The sequence below is a fragment of the Thamnophis sirtalis genome, unplaced genomic scaffold (genome assembly GCF_051295495.1).
Source record: "Thamnophis sirtalis isolate CommonGarterSnake01/CBP01778 unplaced genomic scaffold, rThaSir2_p1.2 scaffold_15, whole genome shotgun sequence".
NCBI classification, from domain to species: Eukaryota; Metazoa; Chordata; class Lepidosauria; order Squamata; family Natricidae; genus Thamnophis; species Thamnophis sirtalis.
In genome coordinates, this window is record NW_028261395.1 from 34,330,067 (window position 1) to 34,355,356 (window position 25,290).

The window sequence follows — 25,290 nt, forward strand, 5'->3', positions numbered from 1 at the left end:
ACATGGATTCTGTAATTTGATTTGGTTGGCAGACAAACGGGAGGTTTAGAAGGCTGCGGGCCGGCCAAGCAAGCAGCACCCATAAAATCGAGCAACTAACAAATAAGCGGGATTGTTTAAAAGGATGTATAATGATTGTTTTTCAGGCCGGTTGGCAGTCTCGTGACTTCACGTCAAATCTTCTCCCCCCCCCCCCTTCCCGGCTCCGAAGGTTTAGATGAGTCAGCGTCAGCAGATGGGATGGGAGGGGGAGGGGGGTTTCGCAAACCGAAAGGAGACAGAAACGCGCAAGCGCACACCGCGAAGGTTTCCGAGGAAGGAAAGAAGGGACGGCTCGCGGTCTTCCCTCCCACTTTTCTCGCCACTGGGCTTGCGCAAAAGCAACCACAAGGCTTAACGTTTGGAGAGCCGGCTTCTGCCGCCAGCGCCAGTCCACCGCGGCGCACGCGCAGAAGTCGCGTGTCGTCGTTCTCCCCCGGAGCGCCGGGGTATAAAAGCGGCTCTCAGCTGATGCTCCCGCATTGCAGGCGGAGGAACCTCTGACAAGAGACGCTCACAATGAGGCGCTTCGCTCTCCCCGTCTTTCTCTGCTCGCTGGCTGCGGGTAAGCGCGGGGTGGGCGCGCCCTTTTTCTTTTTTATTTCGGTTTCCGTTACCAGACGGGGACCTCAGAAGGCGAGCGAGTGGAGGGTTGGGCCTCGCACCCCAGCCGGGGCTGGCCTGAGAGGAGGTGAAAGGCCGCTAGTGTCCGACACTCTTGTTTCCACGCCCTGGGCCTTCGCAGGATTAGGCGCCTCAAACCTTTCAGGGTCTTGGGAGCCACCCGCTGACCCTCAACCGAAGTTGGGCTTGGGAGTTGCGAGGATTGCCGGCTGTGGAGGGCACTGGGCCGCTGTCTCGCGTCCTTCCTGGGCCACTTGCTGAAAGTGGGCTGCTGGTCCTTTGGGCCTGCCTTGGTTAGAGTCCCCGGCCTTGCGCAGAGCTGACTGGGCGGCATTCTTGTTTACCCGAGAGAGAAAGAGAAGGAGGGCGTCGCCTGGCTGCCGACCCTTTCCTTAGTACGAGCAGCTGCCCTTCTTCCGCATCGCGACTGGAAAAATCCTAGTCTGCCTCCCTTTAATTTGCCCTCCTTTTGGCGCTATTGATTTACTTTCTCCCCTCCTTTTAATTTTTTTATTTAACCCCCCTTTTCTACGTTAGAAAGAGTCAAACATTCACCTCTGGAGTAGTGTTTATCCCAATATCCATGGAGAATGCGTGAGTGAGAGAGAGAGAGAGAGAATAAATACATTTATTTTAAAGGACGATGGGAGTTGTAAATCCCCAGACTGAGGGACAGAGGACCTGGGTTCTGTAATTTCACGAGAGAGAAAGAGATAGAAAGAGAAAAGAAAAGAGAGAAAAAATTGCTGTCTGTCAATGGCTTTTGTCAGTTTCTTCGTCCCACTTACGGTTTTTTTTTTACATAATATTTTTTATTTCCATTTCATTCTATACAATCACATGTTTACTGTGCATAACCGGGGCATATAACATTGAGTAATAAACACAGCCCTCACTTATATAGAAAATGCCCCCTAAAATACAAACCCAATATACCACCTTGACCCACCATACACCCTCTTTCAACCCCCTCCAACTTTCATTCTTCCTTCTCACATACCCCTCTACACCTACTTCCCCTCCCCCTCTATCTAACCCTAACCCTATCACTCCCTCTCTTAATCCATTCCCTCCCTTCCTTCTCCTCCTCCTCTCTCTCCCCCTCTTCACCCTCCTGCTCCTCCCTTCGGTATACTTCTATTACCTTCCAATATATTCGGTTTGTTCTGTTTTAACACTAACATTAAAAAGCCACAGTATACAAGTGCAATCATGTACTTTAGAACCGCTTACGGTTTTTTAACACCCTTTGATATTTGTGCTGCTTCTGAACAAGGACGCTGGTTCTCTGCTGTGATTATATCCGAAGTACCTGACTTCCCTGGTTTTTTTTTAAGGCAAAAGTAAGGCGTTTCTTGGTTGTTTACTCTTTCTCCAGGATATCTTCTCCCCTGGATAAAGGAGCCTAAATGGGATTAGGGATACTGAGTTTACCCAACAGGCTTTGTATCGGCCAAATAACAGCTGAGGAATCCTCTACAAAGTGTTCCTTGGCATCAGTGCAATGTTTCCTATGAAAACTTAATGTTAAAATGTTCTGAATAAAATAGATGGAAGAGCAGCAGAAAATAGACTACTGTATAGCTTGGGAATTGTTAGCATTTGAATGTTGGCTATATGGGGTGGTTTTACTCCATTTTGGCACATTGAGAACCAAAATGTGTGTTGGGGGGGGGATAAGTGTATTCATCTGTTCAAAAATTACCCTGGAGGATGCAGTTGTTTTTGTTTTAGAAGCAGATTGCTAACCACAACTTCTCTGATGTTTGTGTACATCTTCATTAATTCAATCTTTAAGGTGATAATTACTGTGAATCCGTCATCCTTGACTTAAAGGTGATGAAAGCTAATTGATTGCACTCCTATATCTAAATTTTTATCACCCACAACAATTTTATGAAATATGTTGAGAGAATAACAAACCTAAAGTCATTCGGTAATTTCCATGGTTGGATGAATCCGGTTAATCCTGGACTACAACTCCAAGGAAAAGCTGAACTGCTTAATCATGCTTAAAAAAAGTCAACTAGGCTTATAGAATTTAGTGAAATGTAATGAAAGAAGCACTTGAGAGTCAGTTTGCGGTAGTGGTTAACGGATCAGACTAGAACCTGGGGAATAGTGAGTCTTCAGCACAAAGCCAGCTGGATGACCTTGGGCTGACCACTTTCAGCCTTAGAAAAAAGGCAGTGGCAAACCACTTCTGAAAAAAAACCTTGCCAAGAAAACTGCAGAGGCTTGCCCAGGCAGTTTCTAAGAATTGGGCTTGATAGAATGGAAGGAAAAGAACAAAAACTGTTTTAATGCAGTCTTTATTTTCTTACTTAGAAAACAGAACACACACTATTCCTTAGGTTATCTGCCCACAGATTTTAGTAATTTTAAATTCAATTCAATTTCAATTCAATTTATTAAATTTATATGCTGCCCTTTTCCCCCGAAGGGGACTCAGGGCGGCTCACAACTCGTACCCGGGAGGGGAATACAGACCAAAGATTTAAAAACAACAACATAACAATATATAATTTAAAAACTCACAACAGTCATACCATTCGAGACGGGGCAACAGCTCTTTAGCCCCAGGCCTGTCGGAACAACCAGGTTTTGAGGGCTTTGCGGAAGGCCTGGAGGGTGGTGAGGGTTCGAATCTCCACAGGGAGTTCGTTCCAGAGAGTCGGAGCAGCCACAGAGAAGGCTCTCTATGGCTGTAAATAGTTCAACCTTGGGTAACGAATTGCAGCAATTATGCAATAAGTGTAAAAATTGCATTCTATATTTATGCAACATGACACTGTTTAAAAAACCAAAGAATTGAACAGATTCAAGTATAGCATGTGTAAAATTATTATTCTTGAGCAAGATTAGCATTCCTAATGAATACAAGTGAATAAATTTTCTCCTGTCCATAGAAATACAAGATATCTTTATTGGCAGTATGTCTTTTTTCCCCTTTAGATTTGTTGATTGCAAATACTGGAGCTTTGGTGGTGGTGGTGGAATCCTGGAATTTAACTTTGTGTATAGATTAGTTTTTCATTATTGCTAAGAGATTCTTGCATATTCTAAATCATTCCTCACTGGCTGTTGATCTGTAACTGCTCAGTTATGGTTCCTGGTGGCAACAGACGCAGCCAAGCATGTTGGTACTCATCTTTTTCCCAAAGAATTCCAATTTGCTAGGCAATAAGTTGACGCTGACCCAAGTAAACAGCATCCATTATTCTTCTTTACAAGGCAAACACCAATATTTTGATGTATGATTTAACATACTCTTGTAAATAATGAACATAGCACGGGCATAATTATTGGTATTCTTAACATAATATTTTTGCAGCACAACCTTTTGAGACAATCAAATACTTTATAGGTCTGAATATATATTTCTCAACTGGCAATTTTTCCCATTCATCTTGAACAAACTACTGCAGTTGTCTTAAGCTTGTTCCTTCTCTCAACTGTGGGTTTCAGCCTTTTCTATAGTTGTTCTGTTGGATTCAGATTAGGATTTGTAGCAGATGAATTTAGATCAGTCCAATGTTTCCTTTTCAACCATCTTTGTATGTTTTGAGTCATTATCCTGTTGGAAGGCCCATACCCATAACGGAGAGTTTTCTAACAGTGGGCATTATGTTTTGCTCCAAAATGCCTAGCTATTCTTCTGATTTCATTGTATTTTACATAGATTTAAAGCACTTAGAAGTAGCAAGGCAACCAACCCCATTAACATCATGGCGCCGGCGCCTTGTTTATTTCACATAGTAGGTATGGTGTTGTTTTCTTTAAAACAATTGTTTTTTCTTTATGAACAGAGCTGCTGTGACTTACCCAAAAGGTTTCATCTGTCCAGAGAACATTGTCCCAGAAGTACTGTGGTTTGTCAATATATATTTTAGCAAACTTCAGACTGGCTTTTTTATAAGTCTGTCTTTCAGAAGTAGGGTCTTCTACCATGACGCCACTTTCAATCATATGGCAACAGATAATATGACTTGATAATAATATCTCTATTATTAGTATGACTATGATTACTAATAATATGTCTACTATGAGTATTCTGTTCAACCTGGGATCAATTTTCCTCTCGCAGCTACATCTAGGGAGGTTAGCTATGGTTCCATGGACCTTAAACTGCTTGATATTATTAGTAGCCATGGTTGTAGGAATATGAAGTTCATCGATAATCATTTTGTAGCCTTTACTGTTCTTGGCTAACACTTTCTCTCCCCCCCCCCCACATCTGTTTTTCTTTCTCTTGCCCATTTTCACTGTGCTACACAAAGTGGCACAAAATGGCTGATTAAATACTTTTCTCCAAATAGGCTGAATGATTGACTGATTTGAAGTCAACTATGACACTAATTATATAGTCTTGAAAGATCACTACAACAATGCCTTTTTAACTTCTAAGATGTGCCAAAAAGTGCAATTTTCATTTATCTTATTATTTACAAGAAAAAGTTACATCATACTTCAAAAGCAAAGTGTCTGTTCTGGACTATACAGTACCCTGTTTTCCCCAAAATAAGACCTCCCCGAATAATAAGCCCTCCCCAAAAATATTGCAACACAGCAGCAGCCATGAGGTGACCACTCTCGCTGCCTCCTGCACCTCAAAAAATAATAAGACCTCCCCAAAAATAAGGCCAAGCACTTATTTGGGGGGTCAGAAGAAAATAAGATCCTGTCTTATTTTCAGGGAAACATGGTAGAGAATGGTAAATTGGGATTCTTTGGGGTACCAACACTTTTGGCTGCATCTATTTAAGCCTAGGAAAAAAAATATAGCATGAAACTGGAATGAAACGTAATGCAGGCATGTCCAACCTGCAGCCCTGGATAGCTTCTAATGCAACCCCACAAAATCATGATTAAAAATATAAATAACATGCCTCCTTTATGTTTTTGATATACATCAACTGTATTATATATTTTATATGCGGCCCAAGATTCCTTCAGTGTGGCACCGGCAGACCAAAATGTTGGACAGGCATGATCTAATGCATTCTAATGCATTTATCCTTTATTTTCAGTTGCTTTGACAACTCCCCTGCTTTTGAAGAAAGACTGTACAAAAGGTCCAGAGGTATGGTGCCAGAATTTGCGAACTGCATCTGATTGCAAAGCAGTTAAACATTGTCAGCAAAATGTGTGGAACAAGCCTACCGTGGTAAGTTATTTTATTGCTTTGCTGATGATTTTAGCTCTGTTTTTGCAGCCTGCCAAAGACGTTTCCTTATTTATGTAGACAGGAGCTGAACTTTGGCGGGATGGAGAAATGGACCTCAGATCCACTAAGACTTGAGCTCTGTTTCTGCACCCCACCTAAAGCATTGCCCTCTGCACCCAGAATAAGTGCAGGAGTATCTTTTCTTCAGGGGCTGAAAATCCTGCTTGAATTTTTCTACCCCCCCTCCCCCCAGTACACCACACTCCTCCCTGGAACTATGCTTAACAATCTATGTCATCACTTAACAACCACAACCAGGAGTGCCAGTTGCAGTTGAATCAATCACATGGGCAATCACATGACATCTTGCTTAACTACTGCTTTACTCAGTGATTGAGACTTGGGTAGACAAGAATTATATTGTGATCAGTAACAGTTGTGGCCAATTCATGGAAATGGCCTAAAAGGCTAAGGTACCAAATTTTGCAACATTGTACGTACCGTATTTTCACAACTATAAGCCGCACTGAAAATCCTAAAATTTGATCAAAAACCGGCAGTGCGGCTTATAACCCGGTGCGCTTTATATATGGAGCAGTTTCCCTCCCCAGTGCACAGGCTTTCTCCTCCGTTCCTGCCTCCCGTCCCTTCTACCATCTGAGCAGTTTCCCTCCCCAGCGCACAGGCTTTCTCCTCCGATTGGTTTTAATGGGGAGGTCCGATGGAATAGCACTTAATGGGAGAAGGATTAATAGTTTCTCGGGTTCAAGCTGCGGATTCTAACTTTCACAAAGGGAACTAAAGCTGAGCAGGTAATTGCTTTATTAAAGCCGATTCAGTTCGCGGGAGATATTTGGTGCGCTTTTTTGAAAATCTCCCTCCCAATTCTGCCCAACGCCTCCCTGACCTTACTGGACGAACGGTGGGGGGAGGGGTATCATGTAGTGCAGAGTGCGAGGAGTGGCAGGTTGCGATTTCGTTAGTAATTGCAAAAAAACTGTGCGGCTTACGGTTTTTGCTACCAGTAGACCAATACAGAATTTTTCTGGTCATATTGATGCAGCAGGAGTTGTTTGATGCACTTGTGGTAGTTTTTGTAAAAGAAACAGTAAATAGTGTTTACTAGTTTTGCAGCCCATAAGGGCAGATGCTTGCATTTCTTATAAAGGATGTTTTGGGATCTGCCTCAATTAATTTAAAGGCTGCCGCCCTTGCCTCTGGGGCTCTTCTTGTGGGACATGTTGGCTGGTGTTGCTTCAGGGCGCCCCAGGCGCTGGCTCCTTCACACGCAGCCCGGCTCCCAGCTTTGTCGGCATCCTGTCCGGTGCCCATCCTCGGCAGCACGGATGGGCTCTGGACCCCACACATCTTTCACAGTTGCCTTGTTTCCCCCAATTGGAAACAAGGCGGTTGTGAAAGACAAGGCAGCGCTTTGTCAGAGTGAGAACACTTTCCCGCCATTACCAAATCTCCCAGGCTGTAATTGTACAGGGTGAGTGCACACCTATGTTTTCTATGGCGTGGAGCTGCGCCAATGCTCTGCGCGGCTGGCGATGACTCCAGAGCCCATCTGCAAGGGATTTTGAGGAACGTGAGGTGGAGTTTAAAGTTTAGAGTTCCAATCGTCTTAGCGACCCCTGTGAAAAGGTCGTTCAGCCCCCAAAGGGGTCGCGACCCACAGATTGAGAACCGCTGATATAGTGTGTTTGTGCTAGCACACGAACTTGAATAACACTTAAAGCTAAGTAGCATCTGCAGCAGGACTCTCTTAACTGGATTTTCATTAGATTATACTTGACAGGTCTAAAAATTAAGCGTCATTTTATTTAACAAAAGGTATTTTTCTCCTCAGGAGAGTATTCCCTGTGATTTGTGTAAAGAAATTGTACGAGTGGTTGGGAAACTCTTAAAGAGCAATGATACAATGGTAAGAATTCTTTTCTTTAAAAAAAAAATCCTAATACTTTTATTCAAGAAGCAAAATGCAGGATTTAAAAAGGGGATTCCCCACTATGTTGACACATGCCTTTCAACCAAGGTTTACCATGAATGCATTTCCTAAAATAGAAGGAGTATTTTGGTATTAAAATGCCAATATTGGATTGCATTCATTCTTAGTGGGAGCTCCTAGGCCTATATTTTTTCATAATAGTACAAAAATGAGCTTGTGCCTTCCTTAGAAAGATATTAGTCAAATATACAGTATAAAAAATTCCTTTAAATCCTTCCATTGCACAATAAAAGAGTGATCATCAGCTATGCAAACATCTCTACTTTTCCTGCTGATGACAAAAGCTAAATCATCTGAATATTTATATGATGCTTTGTAAAGATTTGCCTCTGCTTACTTTCACAGCATATTTAATATTACTTTTTGTAGAAAGTACTAATGCCCCCAGCAAAGAATCCATAGCAGAGATGGGTAATATATAGCTAAAACCATGTAACCAAAATTTAATGTCAAAATAACCAGTTTGGGTGTAACATTTTCCGTTTGAAAGATGAGAATAGGAATAGGAATGCAAAGCAACTTTTGGGTGAAATGTTCCCATTGCTGCCTTTGAATTTTTTTCAAAATTATATTAAAAAGGTTGAAAATTTTCAGGCTTGCCTCCTCTTTTAATATACCACATTGCTAGAAGACTTCTTGTGGCCTACTGACTAATAAGCAGACATTGTGATATCCAACCCAAAAATGTTGCCCATCTCTCTCTCTCTCTCTCTCTCTCTCTCTCTCTCTCTCTCTCTCTCTCTCTCTCTCTCTCTCTCCCTCCCTCCCTCCCTCCCTCCCTCCCTCCCTCCCTCCCTCCCTCCCTCTCCCTCTCCCTCTCCCTCTCCCTCTCCCTCTCCCTCTCCCTCTCCCTCTCCCTCTCCCTCTCCCTCTCTCCCTCTCTCCCTCTCTCCCTCTCTCCCTCTAATATGATGTAAAAATTATCTAAGTATTTCTTCCTGGATGAGAAAAGTGAGAAAATGTTCCTTTATGTTTATACCAACCTGTCTATTTTCTGTCATAGGAAGAAATAGATCAATATTTCAACAAAATTTGTGAATTTCTTCCTGAATCAGACATGGTAGAGGAGTGCAAGGACATAGTGGAGGCTTATTTGCCAAATATTCTGGATATGGTCAAATCAGAACTTGTAAGTATTCACTCATGCTACAGAAGCAACTGAATATATTACATTTTTCTTACGTAACTCAATATTCCAAAATTCACTGCAACAAGTATATTGAAAAAAATGTGCAATAATAAGAAGTCTAATTGTTTCTTGAAGATTTGATAATCTGGTTTTCAGGGGTACTTAGCTGCAAAGTTTCTGCTGCATTTAACATAGGTGAAAACAAGTAAATTTGTGTTATTTTCTACTCTTTAGGAGAATCCTGAAGTTGTATGCAGTTCACTCACATTATGTCAGTCTCTTCAGAAGCACCTGGCAGAAGTAAAATTACAAAATCAGCTTCAGTCCAACAAAATTCCAGCACTAGATTTCTCTGAACTGGCATCTCCTTTCATGGCTAATGTGCCACTTCTTCTTTATCCTCAGGATAAACCTAAGAAAGAAACTAAGGTGGGAATTTAAAATTGCAAATGGACTATTAGTGCTGCTAATAACATATATTATCTGTAAATTGCTATTAACTTTTTATCTTGGTGACAGTTGAATAAAGAAATTCATAAATATCCAAACCTAAAACGGTTTCTCTAAGCCCATTACCTTAATTAAAAGCAATAAGGAACTCAAAATATGCAAACGTGATTTAATCATGTATACTTCTCCCAGTCTTCAAGTGGTGTTAATGCAAAATCTACTCCTTAATCCTGTTTAATCCTTAACTTGTATCATACATGTTATCTAACTGAACCAATTAAAGGATAAGGGGGATAATATTTGGGAAACTCGAAAGTAAAAATAATTGTGGTTAATTCAGAGTATTTTGAGAGGTAAATGGAAAACAAGTAAACATAATGCATCTATAAAATCCATTATTAAATATGATCCAGTGCAACAAGACTATATGTTTTTCCTCTAAATTCTTGTTTTAGAAATCTTAGTACTGCTGATTTTGAATAAAACATATCACTATTCCAAGTATAACTTTACTAAATCTTGTTAGAAGAACCTAGTGCAGTGACACAGAAAAGGAAATGACATGGGTCAGAATGTTGCAGGGTAAAATTGTCTGAACTACTCAATATAAGTAGATTCACCCAAAATCTCACCAGCAATGAATTTGGCAGCAGATTTCACAGACGGTGTATTCTAGTGCCTGAAGGCAGAGAATGTATAACACAATGTTAATTTTTTAAAAATGTATATAGCCATCTGATGTTCTGACATATTGAGTTACGATTTGCTTCATGCTTACCTGCAGGGCAATGGAAATGTGTGTAATGACTGTGTTCAGCTGGTAACAGATCTTCAAGATGCCGTGAGGAACAATTCAACTTTTGTTAGTTCTTTAATTGAACATGCCAAGGAACAGTGTGAACATTTGAGTCCTGCTTTGTCTGACTTGGTAATTTTTCTTAATATTGTTAATGTCAGTGGGAAATACAGTATATGGCTTGGCATTTTCATTTCCACAGCTTTGTCAATTTAGAAATTAAGGTGCCACTTTAAAAGATCCATGGTCATGTGGCTGGCATGACTAAACGCCAAGGGCGCACGGAACAGTGTTACCTTCCCACCAAAGGTGGTTCCTATTTTTCTACTTACATTTTTATATGCTTTATAACTGCTAGCTTGGCAGAAGATGGGACAAGTAACAGGAACTCACTCTGTTAAGCAGCGCTTGAGATTCAAACTGCCGAACTTTCTGATCGACAAGCTCAGCGTCTTAGCCACAGAGCCATCGCGTTCCTTTTAAAAGTAATATAAATGTAAAATATGATTCTGACAATATGAAATAAATTTTACAGCCTGTACAGAATGTGTAAGAACAACTTTAAGGGGATTCTGGAAATTTGAATCCCGGCTTGTATTGCAGAATAACTTTGGATGAGCTGTCACCATTTAATATCCTAATTGTCACGAGAGAAATGTAAGATGCAATTACGTATGCCTTCCTTCATATTGTACAGATAAAAATATGTGTGTGTGTGTGTGTCCCAAATTCTTCTGTTGAAGTCAGTACATTTCTTTGACATAATGAAATACAGTGATTATATGTGGTTGGCATATTTTGCAGTTTGTGTAATAACAACTATCTCCAATGTCTCTCTTCCTCTTTAATAGTGCAAAGGCTACATTTCTGAGTATTCTTCCCTGGCTATTCAGATGATCATGCACATGGTAAGATTAATATTTCCTATATTTTATTAACTTGGTCCAAAAATATATTAAAAAATCTGCCATTGGAGTTATAGCAAATGTCTTAACTAGGTCTGATAGCATCAAAAGTCATTTTGGATTAATTATCTAATTACTTAAGGACTAACTATCATGTCCCATCAGGCTACATTTTCTTTTAGTTCTTGAGATTATTTATATTGAAGATTTCTGTAGGAATGCAGCAGCAAGGACAAAATGATATTTATACCCGGAATCGTGCTGGGTTGACTGCAACACAACATTTTTCATAGGGCATTCAGTTGTCTATGCCTGTTCAGAAAGTATAAATATTGAAGAAAATTTATTTTGCAAAAATAATCATTCTATAGTTAATTGGCCCTTCCCTCTTCTTGCATGAAAAGTTATGGTGTGAACCATTTAGATGCTTGATTGTTTTTCCAGTTGTTTAACTCTCTTGTGTTTCTTTTTCACCATCCTGTCAACAGCAGGAGCAGGTATGTGAGAAACTTCCTCCCTCCACTTAGAGAGTGTGGCTTGATCTCTTCCTAATATAGTTGATAAGTGATATTTTTGACAGATTCAAGGGACAGAGCGGCTGTGGAAAGAATCCTTTTTGAGCCTAAAATGAAATCTTGGCCATTGTGAAACAGACAATGAGCCTGTTTGACTACCTGGCTTTGAAACTAAAATTAATGCACAGAAAATTCCACAAGGCCTGAAGCCATAATGATCCAGATAGTTTTAGGATATGATTTGGCCATAGATGCTGAGCTTCCTAAATAAACCTCTTTGGACCTTGCACCTGTCATGGTTTGGTTTGGCAAATGCATGTTGCATGTATTTATAACTCGGATTGTGGTGTTTTGTTTGCCAACTTATTATATGTCTTAATGAGGAAAACTCTGAAATGAGGAGGACATTTCTCGGCCTAAATAGAGATGGCATCATACTTTAGTATATTGGCTTTTTGTGTGTAAATGGTATGGAAACATCTCTTTGGTTGTGGGAGAATAGAACGATTGGACTACTTCAAAGATGGTCTGGAAACTCTTATATATAACTATGATATGCTTTCATAAGAAAATGTTTGGTAAAAGTGCATGCCTTGATACTCATTCTCTAAACCACCGTTACCTTCTGTTTATAAGAGCTAAGTGCTTTCTTTTCTACCTTGGAGTTAGTTTTTTATTCTTGGTGATAGCTAGACTAGGCCTTAGAGTTCCAAACTGGTTTGTCATTGTTTTCTTTCTAAGCCTAGGAGAGAGTTACTGGCCAAAGGTTACTGGCTTTGTATCTAAGGTGTGGCTAAAACTTATAATCTTTCAGTTTCTATCCTGATGCTTTAACCACTACATCAAAACAGGTTTTCATATCTTTCATAAGTCCTATTTAATAAGCCTGTTCAGAGTATTACAGTAATCCATAGCTATGGATGAGATAATGGCCCTACAAAATCCCTTTTCTTGTTATTTACTGAAGTCATAGGAAGTTTTCACTGCTGTCAGGTTAATGGTACCTTGTCACTTGGTTCAGACCTAACAAATTAGTTTGTAGCCAAAACTGCTTTAGCCAAGAATCGCAATTTGAGAGCAGACATGACAGCAAACTAGTTACCCACACAAAAAAGAATGCTTCCAGTTTGTTCTCCTGGTTCCTCTGGGGGGAGAAAAAAAGAGAATAATTCACAGGAGCCAAAACCAGTTGTAATTGATTTCTGTAGACTTTGCACTTCATAACCAAGTAAAATTAGCAACTATGAAAATGACTATACCAGTGGTTAAAACTTTGAGAATTCATAACAGACCAGATGGATGTAATAGTGATCTGTCCCATAAAGAGCCAGGTCGCCAAACTCCCTTGAAGGAAACATTCCAAATCACTTTCAAATGGCAACCTACTTGTGTAGTTTTCAGATGTAACACCAGTGATCAAAATAAACTGAACAGTTATGCAGTTTATTTAGTTAACCTACTCCCATGATGGTGAACCTGTGGCAGGTGTGCCAGAGGTGGCTGCTCTTCTAGTTTCTGTCGTGCGCATGCATGCTGGCCAACTGGTCTTCGCGGGCACTAGAAAACGGTTTGGAAGCGGTCTGAAAACAGCCTGAAAAATGACCAAAAACAGGCATGCTCATGCCAGCCCGCTGGTCTTTGGGTTTCTGGTGCTCCAGCATACACGTGCACTCTGGTTTGGGCACTCAGTGCCAAAAAGGTTCGCCATCAATGACCTACTCCCTTCTAGTTAAATTTTGTTTTGACTTGCTATGGTAGGAGAAGGTAGGAGGAGTTAAAATTATTCCTTAAACTGTTAAGCTAACTGCAGAGGAGGGAATTTTTGGGACAGCCAACTCCTTTATGAATGATTAACAGGTATAAAGTTATATAAACCAATGAGACTTTTCTGAAAGGTGAAGCTGCAGCAGCTACAGGTATTTAGCAATTACGTGAACTCTTGAAATTGTATACATTCTGTCTTATATTTCTTTAGCATGTGGGCCATATTTGAGTTCAGAAGTGATCAGGAAATTTTGAAATATATATGTTTGAATACAGGTAGTCCTCGACCTGCAACAGCTTGTTTAGTGACCATTTGAAGTTGCAATGGCACTGAAAAAAGTGACATATGATGTTTTCCACACTTATGGCTGTTGCAGCATCTCTATGGTCACGTGGTAAAATTCAGGTGCTTGACAACAGACTCATATTTAGGATGGTTGTAGTGTCCTGGGACCTTTTGAACCTTTCTGGCAAGCAAAGTCAATGGGCAAACCAGATTCACTGAATTGCTGTGTTATTAAACAACTGCAGTGATTCACTTAACAACTGTGGCAAGAAAGGTTGTAAAATGGGGCAAAACTAATTTAACAGCTGTCTCACCAACAGAGATTTTGAGCGTTCAATTGTGGCTGTAAGTTGAGGACTACTTGCAACTGGTTTACTTTGGCTATAGGGTAGCAGGGGACTTGTGATATTGATGAATTGTTACTTGCAGCAGCCCAGCCAGCTTTTAGTGAGGAATGTTGCAGAAATTGTTTCAGAATTCTTCCATTGTTTTCTCATTGATAATCTAGACTATCCTCTTCCTGTACAGTTATAAATTAGAGACTGTTTTTAAACTATTTAATGTGAAATACTAACCGAAAGGAAATTGGGGTTTGTCTTTTGTATAGCACTGAATGACTGCTAGAAATTGTCTTCTTTTCTAACCAGAATAGTGCTTGAATTTAGTAAAATGACTGCATGTATTTTGTAGAACACTCATGTTACATTGAAGTACCGATTTTAAAAAAAAATACTGCACCAAGGGACGGTTATGAAACATCAGGAAGAGCGCATAATCTACACTTCTATTTGTTCTAAAAGTATTTAGCTTTGTAAATCAATTGTGGACACATGCAAGTTGCTGAAATAGGTTGTTTGATTCAACTTTGTTCTGCTGTGGCGTAGAAATGCCAAAAATGAATGAAATTCAACCTGAAAGCACACATAATGTCTAAGGATATACAAAACAAGCTATATGTGAACCACTTTTTTCAGGTTAACAGCTAGTTTTCAGGTAGACCATATCCAGATAGAGGCATTTTTCTTTTGGACATATAGTGAGGCATCATATCGAAAGGAAAAATGTTTCAGGGAGGTAGAAAGCAAGAACAATTGCAGTCATGAGTGGCAGGAAAGACACTAAGTAGAGTGGGGAGGTCAGTTTTTTGACTGCACATAGAAAGAGGAGAGAAAGAAGCAAAATTGCCATGTTTTCCTGAAAATAAGACAGCCTTATTTTCTTTTGACCCCCCAAAATAAGCACTTGACCTTATTTTTGGGGAGGTCTTATTATTTTTGAGATGGCGAGCGTGGTCACCTCATGGCTGCTGCTGTGTTGCAATATTTTCGGGGAGGGCTTATTTTGGGGGGAATGCTAATTTTAACACATGCAATCAAAAGCCCGATTGGGCTTATTATCTGGGGAGGTCTTATTTTCAGGGAAACATGGTAGTCAATTATGTACAGAGCAGTATGGATTTGGGTTGATTGAAACCTGAAAAAATCAAAACTCTATATATTTTGGTTCTGCTGAACCACCACCTGTCTGGAGCATTTGGCAGAACTTCAGAGAGACACCATGTTTTGGGCTTGAAACAAAATGCTTTTTCTTCCTTTCCTGTACAAATAATAACATCTATACTATTCCATGGCATCTGGGGCTGCTTTTACATTCATGAAATTAGAGTGATATTAAAACGAATTTGCTACCTTGTAGACTATAGAAATAACTTACATTGGTGTTTTATGTCTTCAGCAACCACAGGATATTTGTAACATGATAGGATTTTGTTCTTCCCTGAAATTTGTACCCCTCCAAACTCTGGTGCCTGCTAAAGTTATCTCTCCAGCAAAGACAGAGCCAGTTGAGGTAAGACTTGGTGCTTAGTTATCTGCATGTCACTTTACCAAAGCAAGGAGATGAATGTCTCAAAGAATGAATAGCTTTAACTTATGTGATTACTGTTATGGATCTGAGAGAGATCAGAAGCCTGGAGATGATAAAGGAGAGAAAATCTAAGAAAAAATCCCAGAGGGAACCTCCTGATGAACTTTAGTAAGTTAGAATAACATGAAATAGAAGAAAAAGATCCAGAAACATAAAATTTTCATCACAAATGCCTGGACAGCCTGTCCTAAGGTTCAACAATACACTGAGCCTTGTGGTAGCCTGAAAATTGAACAAAGCAATTTCTGAATGGCTCTTACGGGTTGTTAAGAGTCTAATCTTGGCTAGTCTTTTACCGTCAAGATCTTTCAGTTGACTTGACCCCACTGGTGGTTCCAAAACTGAAGCTGGTGGCACCAGCATTAAGGGTCCCTGACCTTTAAGGGCTGGAGAGGGGCCTGGAAATAAACTACTGTATGTACAAGAAAACTATCGGTGGTGGCTTGGTGTTCTTGGACTCTCTTCTGACTAAACAGTGGTTTAGTTTCTTTCCATGGGCCTTGACCTTCGGTATTCTTAACAAAAATAGTTTTTTTTTCTTGGTCAGCCATTTTGCTAGCCTTAACTTTGATTTGGAAAGTTGGGGTCCAGGGGTGTCTTCTGATGGGATCTGTTTGTGTTCTGGCTGAATGAAGTGGTTTTAAGGCTTTTAAACTCTGGCCAGATCCATATTTCATCTAGCACAAAAGAGTGTGCTTCCAAACTTCTGCCCAAGCCGAAGCTTTGCCAATGAATGCATCTGGCTCAAGCTGGGGCTGCAGTAAGACTCTGAGAATATACCCTTAAAGTACCTCAGAGGGATAACAGGTTGATTGTTTGTCTCTTACAAAATAAAAGGATTTTTTTTCGTGTTTCACATTTAGCAGAATGTTGAAGAATACATTACCTGGTATGTGTAGCCAGGAAGAGCAGCCTTTCCTTCCTGTTGACAGCAGACCCCATAAATGTAGAGCCTTTGTCAACAGCCATAATACCAACAATGGTTACCATTAATAGATTCTTGTATGTATGAATTTTATAAGGATGAAAGTCCTTATAAAGTACTATCAAATCGATAAAAGTTTACTCCCTTTGGGCATGGACTTACCTTCACTGAGGTACAGGGAGCGCCATGATGTATTGGCCCATTGTGCAAAAACTGCTATAATATTCTTTTCATGTTAAAATGAGTGAGAATGGAATCTTGACTTAATGTGAATTACATTTCTGGACACGGGGGGGGGGGGGGATTCTGCAGTCCTGCCCTAATTTAGAAAGAAATGAAGTAGCCCAAGGGTTGACAAGTTATTTTACTACATTGTGCTAATTATTGTACAGATATTATAAGGTAAAGGTTCCTCTCACATATATGTGCTAGTCATTTCTGACTCTAGAGGGCAGTGCTCATCTCCATTTCAATGCCGGAGAGCCAGTGCTCTCTGAAGACGTCTCTGTGGTCATGTGGCTGGCATGACTAAATGCGGAAGGCGCACAGAGTGCTGTTAGCTTCCCACCAGAGGTGGTTCCTATTTTTCTACTTGCATTTTTACATGCTTTTGAACTGCTAGGTTGGCAGAAGCTGGGACAAATAACAGGAGCTTACTCCATTACGCAACACTAGGGATTAAAACTGCCAACCTTTCTGATTGACAAGCTCAGCGTCTTAGCCAATGAGCCACTATGTCCCTTTTACAGATACTATAGTAGTTGCTAATTTTATAATTAACAATTGAATAGCCAATACTGAAGTCAGAATATGTAAGAGTGGTTCCTTCAGGTGACAGGAGGAAGTTTTAAGTTTTGCCTTCTTAACTAGTGAGGTAATCCTTTCTTGTCAGGTTCAATTTCCAGTGACCCAATATATACTGCAGAGTACGCCCCAACTGCTGTTTCATGTTTCTGTGGCTGTTGATGTCTTGGTTACTTGTAGCACCGCTAATAACCACTGCAAATAATGTTTTTTTTTATTGTAGACCAACCCGAGTCAAAAGGAAGCATTCTCTCTCTGTGAAGTATGTACTATCATGGTAGAAGAGGTGGCCAGCCTTCTAGAAAGCAATAAGACGGAGGTATGCATGTACCATGAAATAAATTAGACTGCTAATATCACCTTTTATAATACAGTTTGCTCTCCAAGAGCTGTGCTCCATCTAGTATGATCAAATGAGGACAGGTGGCTTCTGACAAAATGGCTTTCTTTGTGGTGGCATTATATATGAGGGGTTATCAACCTTTCAGCCCTCAGGGACCACTAAATTTATAATTTTAAATTCCGCGGACAACTAATATCTGCGTAGTTACTGGTTGGGTGGGTGTGGCTATATGGTCATGTCACTGGGAGGGCGTGGTCAACTTGATGTCACTCACGTCAAAGGGTGCCTTGCTAGCCTCTACTTGCCCCTCCCCTCCCACTCCTTGCCCCCTCCTGGGCTCCTTGGGTCCCCAACAGGAAGCAGTTTTTGGAGCTAAACAGCCTCCAAAGAGAAAGGTGGCAAAACAGGTGGCTCAGTTCAAATTGGATCTGACCAAGAAGGAGGCTCAGCAGAAGCACCTCACTGAGGACTACGAGCATAGGCTTTTCAAGCAGAGGGAAGACCTGCAGGAGTGTAAGGTCAAGTACATGATGCAGTCCCACTGGAACAAGGCCCTCTAGCTCTTTGCCACCAGTGGTGCTTCCCTCCAGCCTTCGCCCAAAGCCCTACACCAGGAGGCTGAAGCAGACTCCAAGTCGGAATTTCTGCCCCCCTCTGACCCACACAAAAAGACCCCGATGGGGGAAGATTCTCTGTAACAACACAAGTGTTCATTGCACATATCTGGCTCAGGCTGTAGTTTGAGGACTCCTGATTTAGTGCAATATAAAAAATGTAAATATTTTTTCTATGGACCACCAAAATTTTCTCGCGGACCACCAGTAGTCCTCGGACCATCAGTTGGTGACGGCTGCTATATATGGATGAGGATTGCCAGAGGAGTTCATCTTGATTTTTTAATGCTGCATTTCAATGTACCGTTGAACCATACCATACTTATTTTGTGTATTGCTAGTTTTAGCAGATGCCTAGAGGACTTATGATGCCTGAATTCTCTCAAAATAGTTACCTTTGTTTGTACTAGGAGGAGATGATACAAGCAATGGAGAAAGTCTGTTTAGTGCTACCTGAAAAATCCAGAGAGGAGTGTAAGGACTTTGTGGAAGTTTATGGGAAGTCTATTCTTGACATGTTGCTGGAAGCTACTAGTCCTAAAATGGTGTGTGTGATGCTGAGATGCTGCACAAATAACATTTTACCAGCTGGTAAGAACTCGAATAATCCTTTGCTACATAATCAATGCTTCTGTGTTTGGTTTGAATTTTACTTTTCCGGTATTGCAAATTTTTTGTTCCATTAATGTAAATATAGACATTAACTTGACATAAAACACCTTTGCTTTGTGTACCCTCAGAAGAAATTGTTCCAGTGCAATCAGAATTGGGAAATATCTGTGATGTGTGCAAGATGGTCGTTGCTTATGCGGACAAGGAACTAGCTAAGAATGCTACCACTGCTGAGATTGAAGTATTTCTGGAACGAGTCTGCCACTATTTACCGCAGTCTGTTAGTGACCAGGTAATTAACATGCTATTGTGTGTTAAAAACTGCACTGCTGTGAATGACTTCTTCTGAAAAGCTAATCTATGAAAGCAGAGTGAGTGATGATTTCTGCTTTGTAATGATCTCCACCACCAGTGTCAAACTGGACACTTAAAATTCCTGCGTGGTAGAGGTAGGCTCTTTCAAATCATTGCAGAGTGTTGTGAAAACATCTGTTTAATTGGTTTGTTAGATTGCTGAGCTGATGATACTTTAAAATGTAATAATATAAATAAACAGTTGCCTTGAGCTGTAACAAGGGGGTTGCTTCTTTTGAGTAGCAAGCAGATCACTTCTATGCTTTAAAATAAGTTGTAGTGAGGTGCTGTTTGTTCTCAAGTTGCAAGTTACAAACATGATGCTTAGGGGTTTGAAATATTCCTTTGCTTTTCACCTATCTATATGATGCTCATGGATTTGTTTCAAAAATCAATGGATGCATCATACTTCTATACCCATTCTTTACGCAGTAATTCCTTGCTTAGTGATTGCTTGCAAACATGACAGTAATAATAATAAAACTCAGAATCAGTGCAGGATGTACCATCAAATGTCATGGCCTATTATCAGAAGCCTTCAGTTTGATACCAACTGAGGTCTGGTCAATTTCAAGTAGGAGTCAAGGTTCTAATCACCCACAGGCAGTCCAGCTTACAAACAATAATTGGACTTGGAACTTTATTACTAAGCAACACAGTTCTAAAGGCCGAAGTCACATGACCTCACGCAATGGCAATTCTGGCAGTTCTAGTTGCCATTGATAGTAATCCTGCATGGTTACTTTGACCTCCTCCTGGCTTTCCCATTGACTTTGCCTATCAGACGCTGGCAGTGGTGGTTGCAGATGGCAATGACGTAACTGTAAGAATGCTGGCAACAGCTGCAATTACAAGGACTGGTCATAAGTCCCCCTGATTCAGAGCCATCATAAGTTCTAGCAGTCACTGAACAAGTCATTACACAAAGTCTACCTGTAATTGCAGTCACAGAGCTGAGCTTGTTAGTAAACTTACAGTTATTACTTTTTAGGGAAATGATATGCAATGGAAAAAAGCAACCCAGGAAAAATTAACTTGTTTAAACAATCTCTTTTGTCTGGCAAAAAAGATGGCACAGGACACTGCATGGAAGAACGTATCTAAATGAGGTGGCAACAACTAGCAATCTTCATTGTGTCTCTTTCTCTCACACACACATACATGTTCCCTTACAACCATCTCACTTTCTATTGAAGGACCAGATTCTGGTTCATAAATAAGAGAATGTATTTAACTTTGTGACCAATAAGTTATTTGGTTAGATTAGGTCTGTAATTTAATTGTGGTAATCTAACACATATCAAATATCTCATTGAAATCAACAGTAGCTTTGGCTAGATAGCAGTTGATATAACAAATTGAAAAATTTCCATCTGAGTTACTTAATCAATTGGTAGAGGATCCTATTCCATTTCTCACCGATGCTTAATTTTTTATAAACAGTGTGTCCAGTTTGTGCAGCAATATGAGGCAACAGTTGTGCAGCTTCTCGCAGAAATGATGGATCCTACTTTTGTCTGCAATGTAAGTACCGTGAGTTAGAATATTTACTTATGAACTACACTTCAGTGTATGTACCATTAAATAAATATTGATTGGGCATTTAAATGCTTGGCTATCTACTATCACAACTCAAAGCTATTTATGGACTAGCAGGTGCCAAAGAAAACGCAATAATGCTTTATGTTAAAGTGATTTTTTAAATTCTGGATTGATCTAATTCAAATCGCAAATGCAAAATTAAAGCAAAATAGGAACGAGATGTTGGCGATACTGACAAAATGCCCTTTGAAAAACTGGGTTTTGTTCCTATCTTATTTTCTGACCCTTACTTCAACCAAGGCATAACTTGTCTGTCGTAATGATAGGGTTTTCTTTGATTCCTTTAGAATTCTTTGTAGAAATCCTAATAAATGAACGGACTGATCACACTTTTATTATAGTGAAACAGTAAACTGCAATTACTACCTTTCACTTCATAGAAACTGGGAGTTTGCGCAGCATCCACTAAATCTCTTTTGGGATCGGAATTGTGTGTCCGAGGACCGGGGTATTGGTGTAAGAACATGGACACTGCAACTGAGTGTAATGTAAGTATTTTTATATACTTCTGAGCAGGCATGTAGGTAAAGACAGAAACCCAACAAGCAGCATTTCCTTATGCCAGCTAAGAGGCTTTCTACAAGGCAGGCACATTACTAGAAGGCATGAGTAAGATCCTAGTGCTAAGTGATACAGTAGGGGTGCAGTTTATGCACCTAAAATTAATTGTTGGGATTGGTGAATGCCACAAAAACCCAATAGGTTCTGCCTTTACTCAAAACAAGTAAATAGAGAATCTTGAGTAATTAAAAATGTTTCTAAACAACAAATGTGTTTAAAATAAACATGCTTGTGCATTAAAAATGCCTTTAATAATACAAACCCATTTAACTACATTAAAAATGTGGCACCTGATATATTTTACTGGAGAATTCATTCCAAAGCTACAGTATTGTCATTGAAAAGGTTTGTCCATCACATCCTCCAACATGAGAGACTACCAGAGCAGGATGCAATAGTGAAAGCATGAAATGTTTCTGCTTCTCTTCCATTGTCTGTACTGAATAAGATCAGTAATGAGCTCTTAGATATTGTTCCCTCAAATGTGAGTTTTCTTCTATCTGCATTCTAATCTGGCTTTGTTGTTGTCAGCTGAGGGATATACTAAGAAACTGAATGGGTTGTGCATAGCAAAGGAGAATGCCAAATGTCCAGAATCAGCCCTGTCCTATGGCCAGATCATCTCCATTGTCTTCATGGATCTTAATCTAGGCTTCAAGAGAAGCACCTGCATGTAAGCTGGAAAGTTGTCCAGCATCGCTGGAATCAACTAGCTTCTGGGAGTAGACCATGAAGTCATAAATTGATGTGATCAGGACAATCCTGCCTTGAGTAGTCTGGAGAAGATTAATCTGGTGTCATTTCTATCAATTGGGTGGTCGAGCAGGATGAGTAGTGTATACCATCAGAACCCCAAATACCTGATAACTAGATATAAACATTCTAGAGTGATACTGAAATGGAGAGAAAGCCTGGTGAGAGTAAAATAATTTCTATAGATAATGCCAGCCCCCCTTTGTAATTCCTTGATTTGCTTTAGTATTGTACTAGCAAACTAATCTTACCCATAGTCAAGCTGGGGATGAATCAGAAAAATGTTATTACCTGTTCATTTGGTCACCCGTATGACAGGCCAAAATGCTGACCATAATGTCATCTAAGGCAGGGGCCTGCGGGCCAGATGTGTCATGTGCTGGCCATGCCCACGCCCAGTTTAGCAAAGGGGAAAAAAGTGATACCTCCTGTGATCCTGCTAGTTTGAGACTCCTGATCTAGGGACTTGGTGCCACATGTATCTTCCCTAGGAAGGCATTCCTTATGCCTGTTCTGTTATCTGTGTGATGGCAAGTGGACATTTTTGTTCCAGAAAATTTTAAATTATTTCACTTTGAAATGTATTAACTACTGTGCCACATTTGGCTGGAATATAAAATAAAATTATAAATGAAATAAAGTGGCCCTTGTCCACCTCTGGAACAGCTCCCTCCCTCTTTGTTGTGAATCCCATGGTTTAAGCGAACACGAGTAGGGTTGTTCATAAGGGGTCAACCTCATTAGTTTGTGATTATTAATAGCATAAACTGGAATTCATGGTTCAGTGTACAGCAGTGTCCAGCAGGATGGCAGGAAAGGTAAGTTGCAAGCTAGATGAACCCAAGTTGTGTTTAGGCTATCAGAGCTGAGCTGTGGGGAATTCAGACCACTAGATGGCATCAAAGCCTTATGGTTTCTGTCTCTCTTTCCTGCCATCTACTGATTATCTAGGTTTTTTCCCAGGGTAGATTTGAGACTCAAGTTAAAACTCTGATGTTGGTTGCAAAAGTTGTAAATATTTGATAAGCAACAACTTTATAGAATCCCAGAAATCCTTTGGAATGACTTCCAGGCACTCTGTGCATAATCTTGATATAAATTATGTCTCCTCTGATTATGCTTTGCATATCTCTTCTCTCCCTCTCTCTCCCCCTTTTTCTCTCCCAGGCTATTGAACACTGCAAGCGCCATGTGTGGAACTAGAAGATACATCATCTTTGGCCAGCTCTTTTTTCATTCTTGGAAGAAAATGGAAGCCAAGGGTTAGGCTAGTAAAAGCTAAATCTTAGTGTCTTGATCTTCTCCCTCTCCATTTCAAGTACCTTTTTTATCAATCGCTTAGTAGCCGTGCTACTATTGTGGAAGGATCCATTGTTTTGACTTACTGATATTTCTAACTCCAGACCTTTGCGGTACATGAGAACATACTGCCAGTCATTGGTCAATTGGGTTCAATGTTTCTGAGGAGGAGGAGTAATAAGTGTGTGTATATGTAAGTAAACTAAGGACAGTGCTGGTGTGTCTGGATTTTAATTACTTGTTTTTTTTTTAAAAAAAACATTCTTGCTGATAATTAAACCTAAAACATGGGACTGTAGTGCTCTCTATTGAAATAGCTGTTGATACCCTTTTGTGAACAGTTATTGTGCAGACAAAGCTTCCAAATAAATTCTTAACTGCTGGCTTAAAACTGCCTAGACAGAGTCAGTCCCATTCCTTCCAAAGGGAGGACTTCGGAATGCCCACAATTACGTCATAATTAAGCTCTTAAGTCCCAACGCCTGTGTAGCCAATACTGAATGTATGTTCATTCACAGCCTAAGGTGCAGGCAGTGCTCGTTGATAGTGCAAGTTTGAAATGCTTACGAAAGATCAGTCCATTATTTTTGAAACAAATTTAGCAGCTTCTCATTCAACAAACAACAGTAAATCATTACCTAGAAAAACCAGAGGTGCACTTAATTTGGTCCACCTAGTGCACGGAGCTCTTTCCCTCCATTTCAGTAAAGTGTATTTCCCGAAACTAAAATAAAAAAGAAGCTTGGTAGGAAAAAAAAATACCTGTTTTCCTGTGGATTGTACAATTGTCTATTAAGATTGTCTCTTAACAACTGGTCTCGCTACAGAAGAGGTTCCCCCACCCCATGCTGTGGTCCACTACTAGGCTGCTCAAACGGTGGGAGTCCACACATGTGCACGAAGCTCCACGTGTCCACCACTTTCCAAGCCAGAAAGATTTGGGACCATTGCTCTAGAGAGTTAACCTCTACTTGCCTGAGTAGGCATTTTCTTGGATTTATACTAGGGATAAATCAGAATGTCTAGAGCAAAATGTTCACTGGCAGTCATAACTTTTGCCTGAAGACAGCTGTGGTTCACTGGGATGGGTAGCAAGCACACCAACTCAAAAACAGTACCGCTTGTTGAACATCTATCAATGAACTATAAAGCCCTTAAACCCCAGGACTTCTGATTTTGTTTAAAATACAGATTTGTAGAATGAAGTTATTAAAATAATCAACCTCTGCATTATTGTTAAAGTTAGGAATATATTTTTTAATTTTATATATCTTGGGTGCACTTTTGAGGGCATTGACTTGAATTCTTCAGATTGATATGTCATTATTATTTTTTGTTTGCTGCTGGCTCCAAATTCTTGCTGCTTTAAAATAAGCATATAATGAAAAGCAACAGCAAATTAATATGAATGTTTGTTGTGTAGCATTGTAGTTAACATCTCCTTTATAAGAGATTATTTGTTGTTGGAAAATATAATACACCCCCTGTAAAAGAAAAATGGCATTCTGTGAGGTAAAACACATTTATGTATAGAATCTTGTTTCTTGCTGAAAGGAAACGATTTCATATTTTTTGGACAAATTCTTACAATTTAATGTAAATATGATTTGCACAATAATTACATTCAGAAATGAGCTGGGAAAATAAGCAGCTGCTTTAACAAACTGCTCTATTCTATTTTTTTTTCTTTTTGCACTGAAGCTTCTGTAATTCAATAAAGATGTAACTACATTTTGTCAGTAGTGTTTTAAAAAATTATTTTAATTATTAACTTGGAAGCTAATACACTGAGAAAGACAAGTTGAAATGTT

At 39.9% G+C, this 25,290-nt stretch overlaps 1 protein-coding gene across 1 annotated transcript; it reads left to right on the plus strand.

The window, feature by feature from the left end:
• Window positions 1-445: 445 nt before the first annotated feature.
• On the plus strand, window positions 446-25,210 carry PSAP (prosaposin). Its single transcript, XM_014068288.2, has 14 exons — window positions 446-604; window positions 5,694-5,830; window positions 7,683-7,757; window positions 8,845-8,970; window positions 9,205-9,399; window positions 10,205-10,348; window positions 11,068-11,124; window positions 15,421-15,534; window positions 17,565-17,660; window positions 18,709-18,889; window positions 19,039-19,202; window positions 20,708-20,788; window positions 21,247-21,354; window positions 23,348-25,210. Exons 1-14 carry the CDS (start codon window positions 559-561, stop codon window positions 23,381-23,383), a joined length of 1,560 nt encoding a protein of 519 aa, XP_013923763.2. The 5' UTR covers window positions 446-558; the 3' UTR covers window positions 23,384-25,210.
• Window positions 25,211-25,290: the final 80 nt, after the last annotated feature.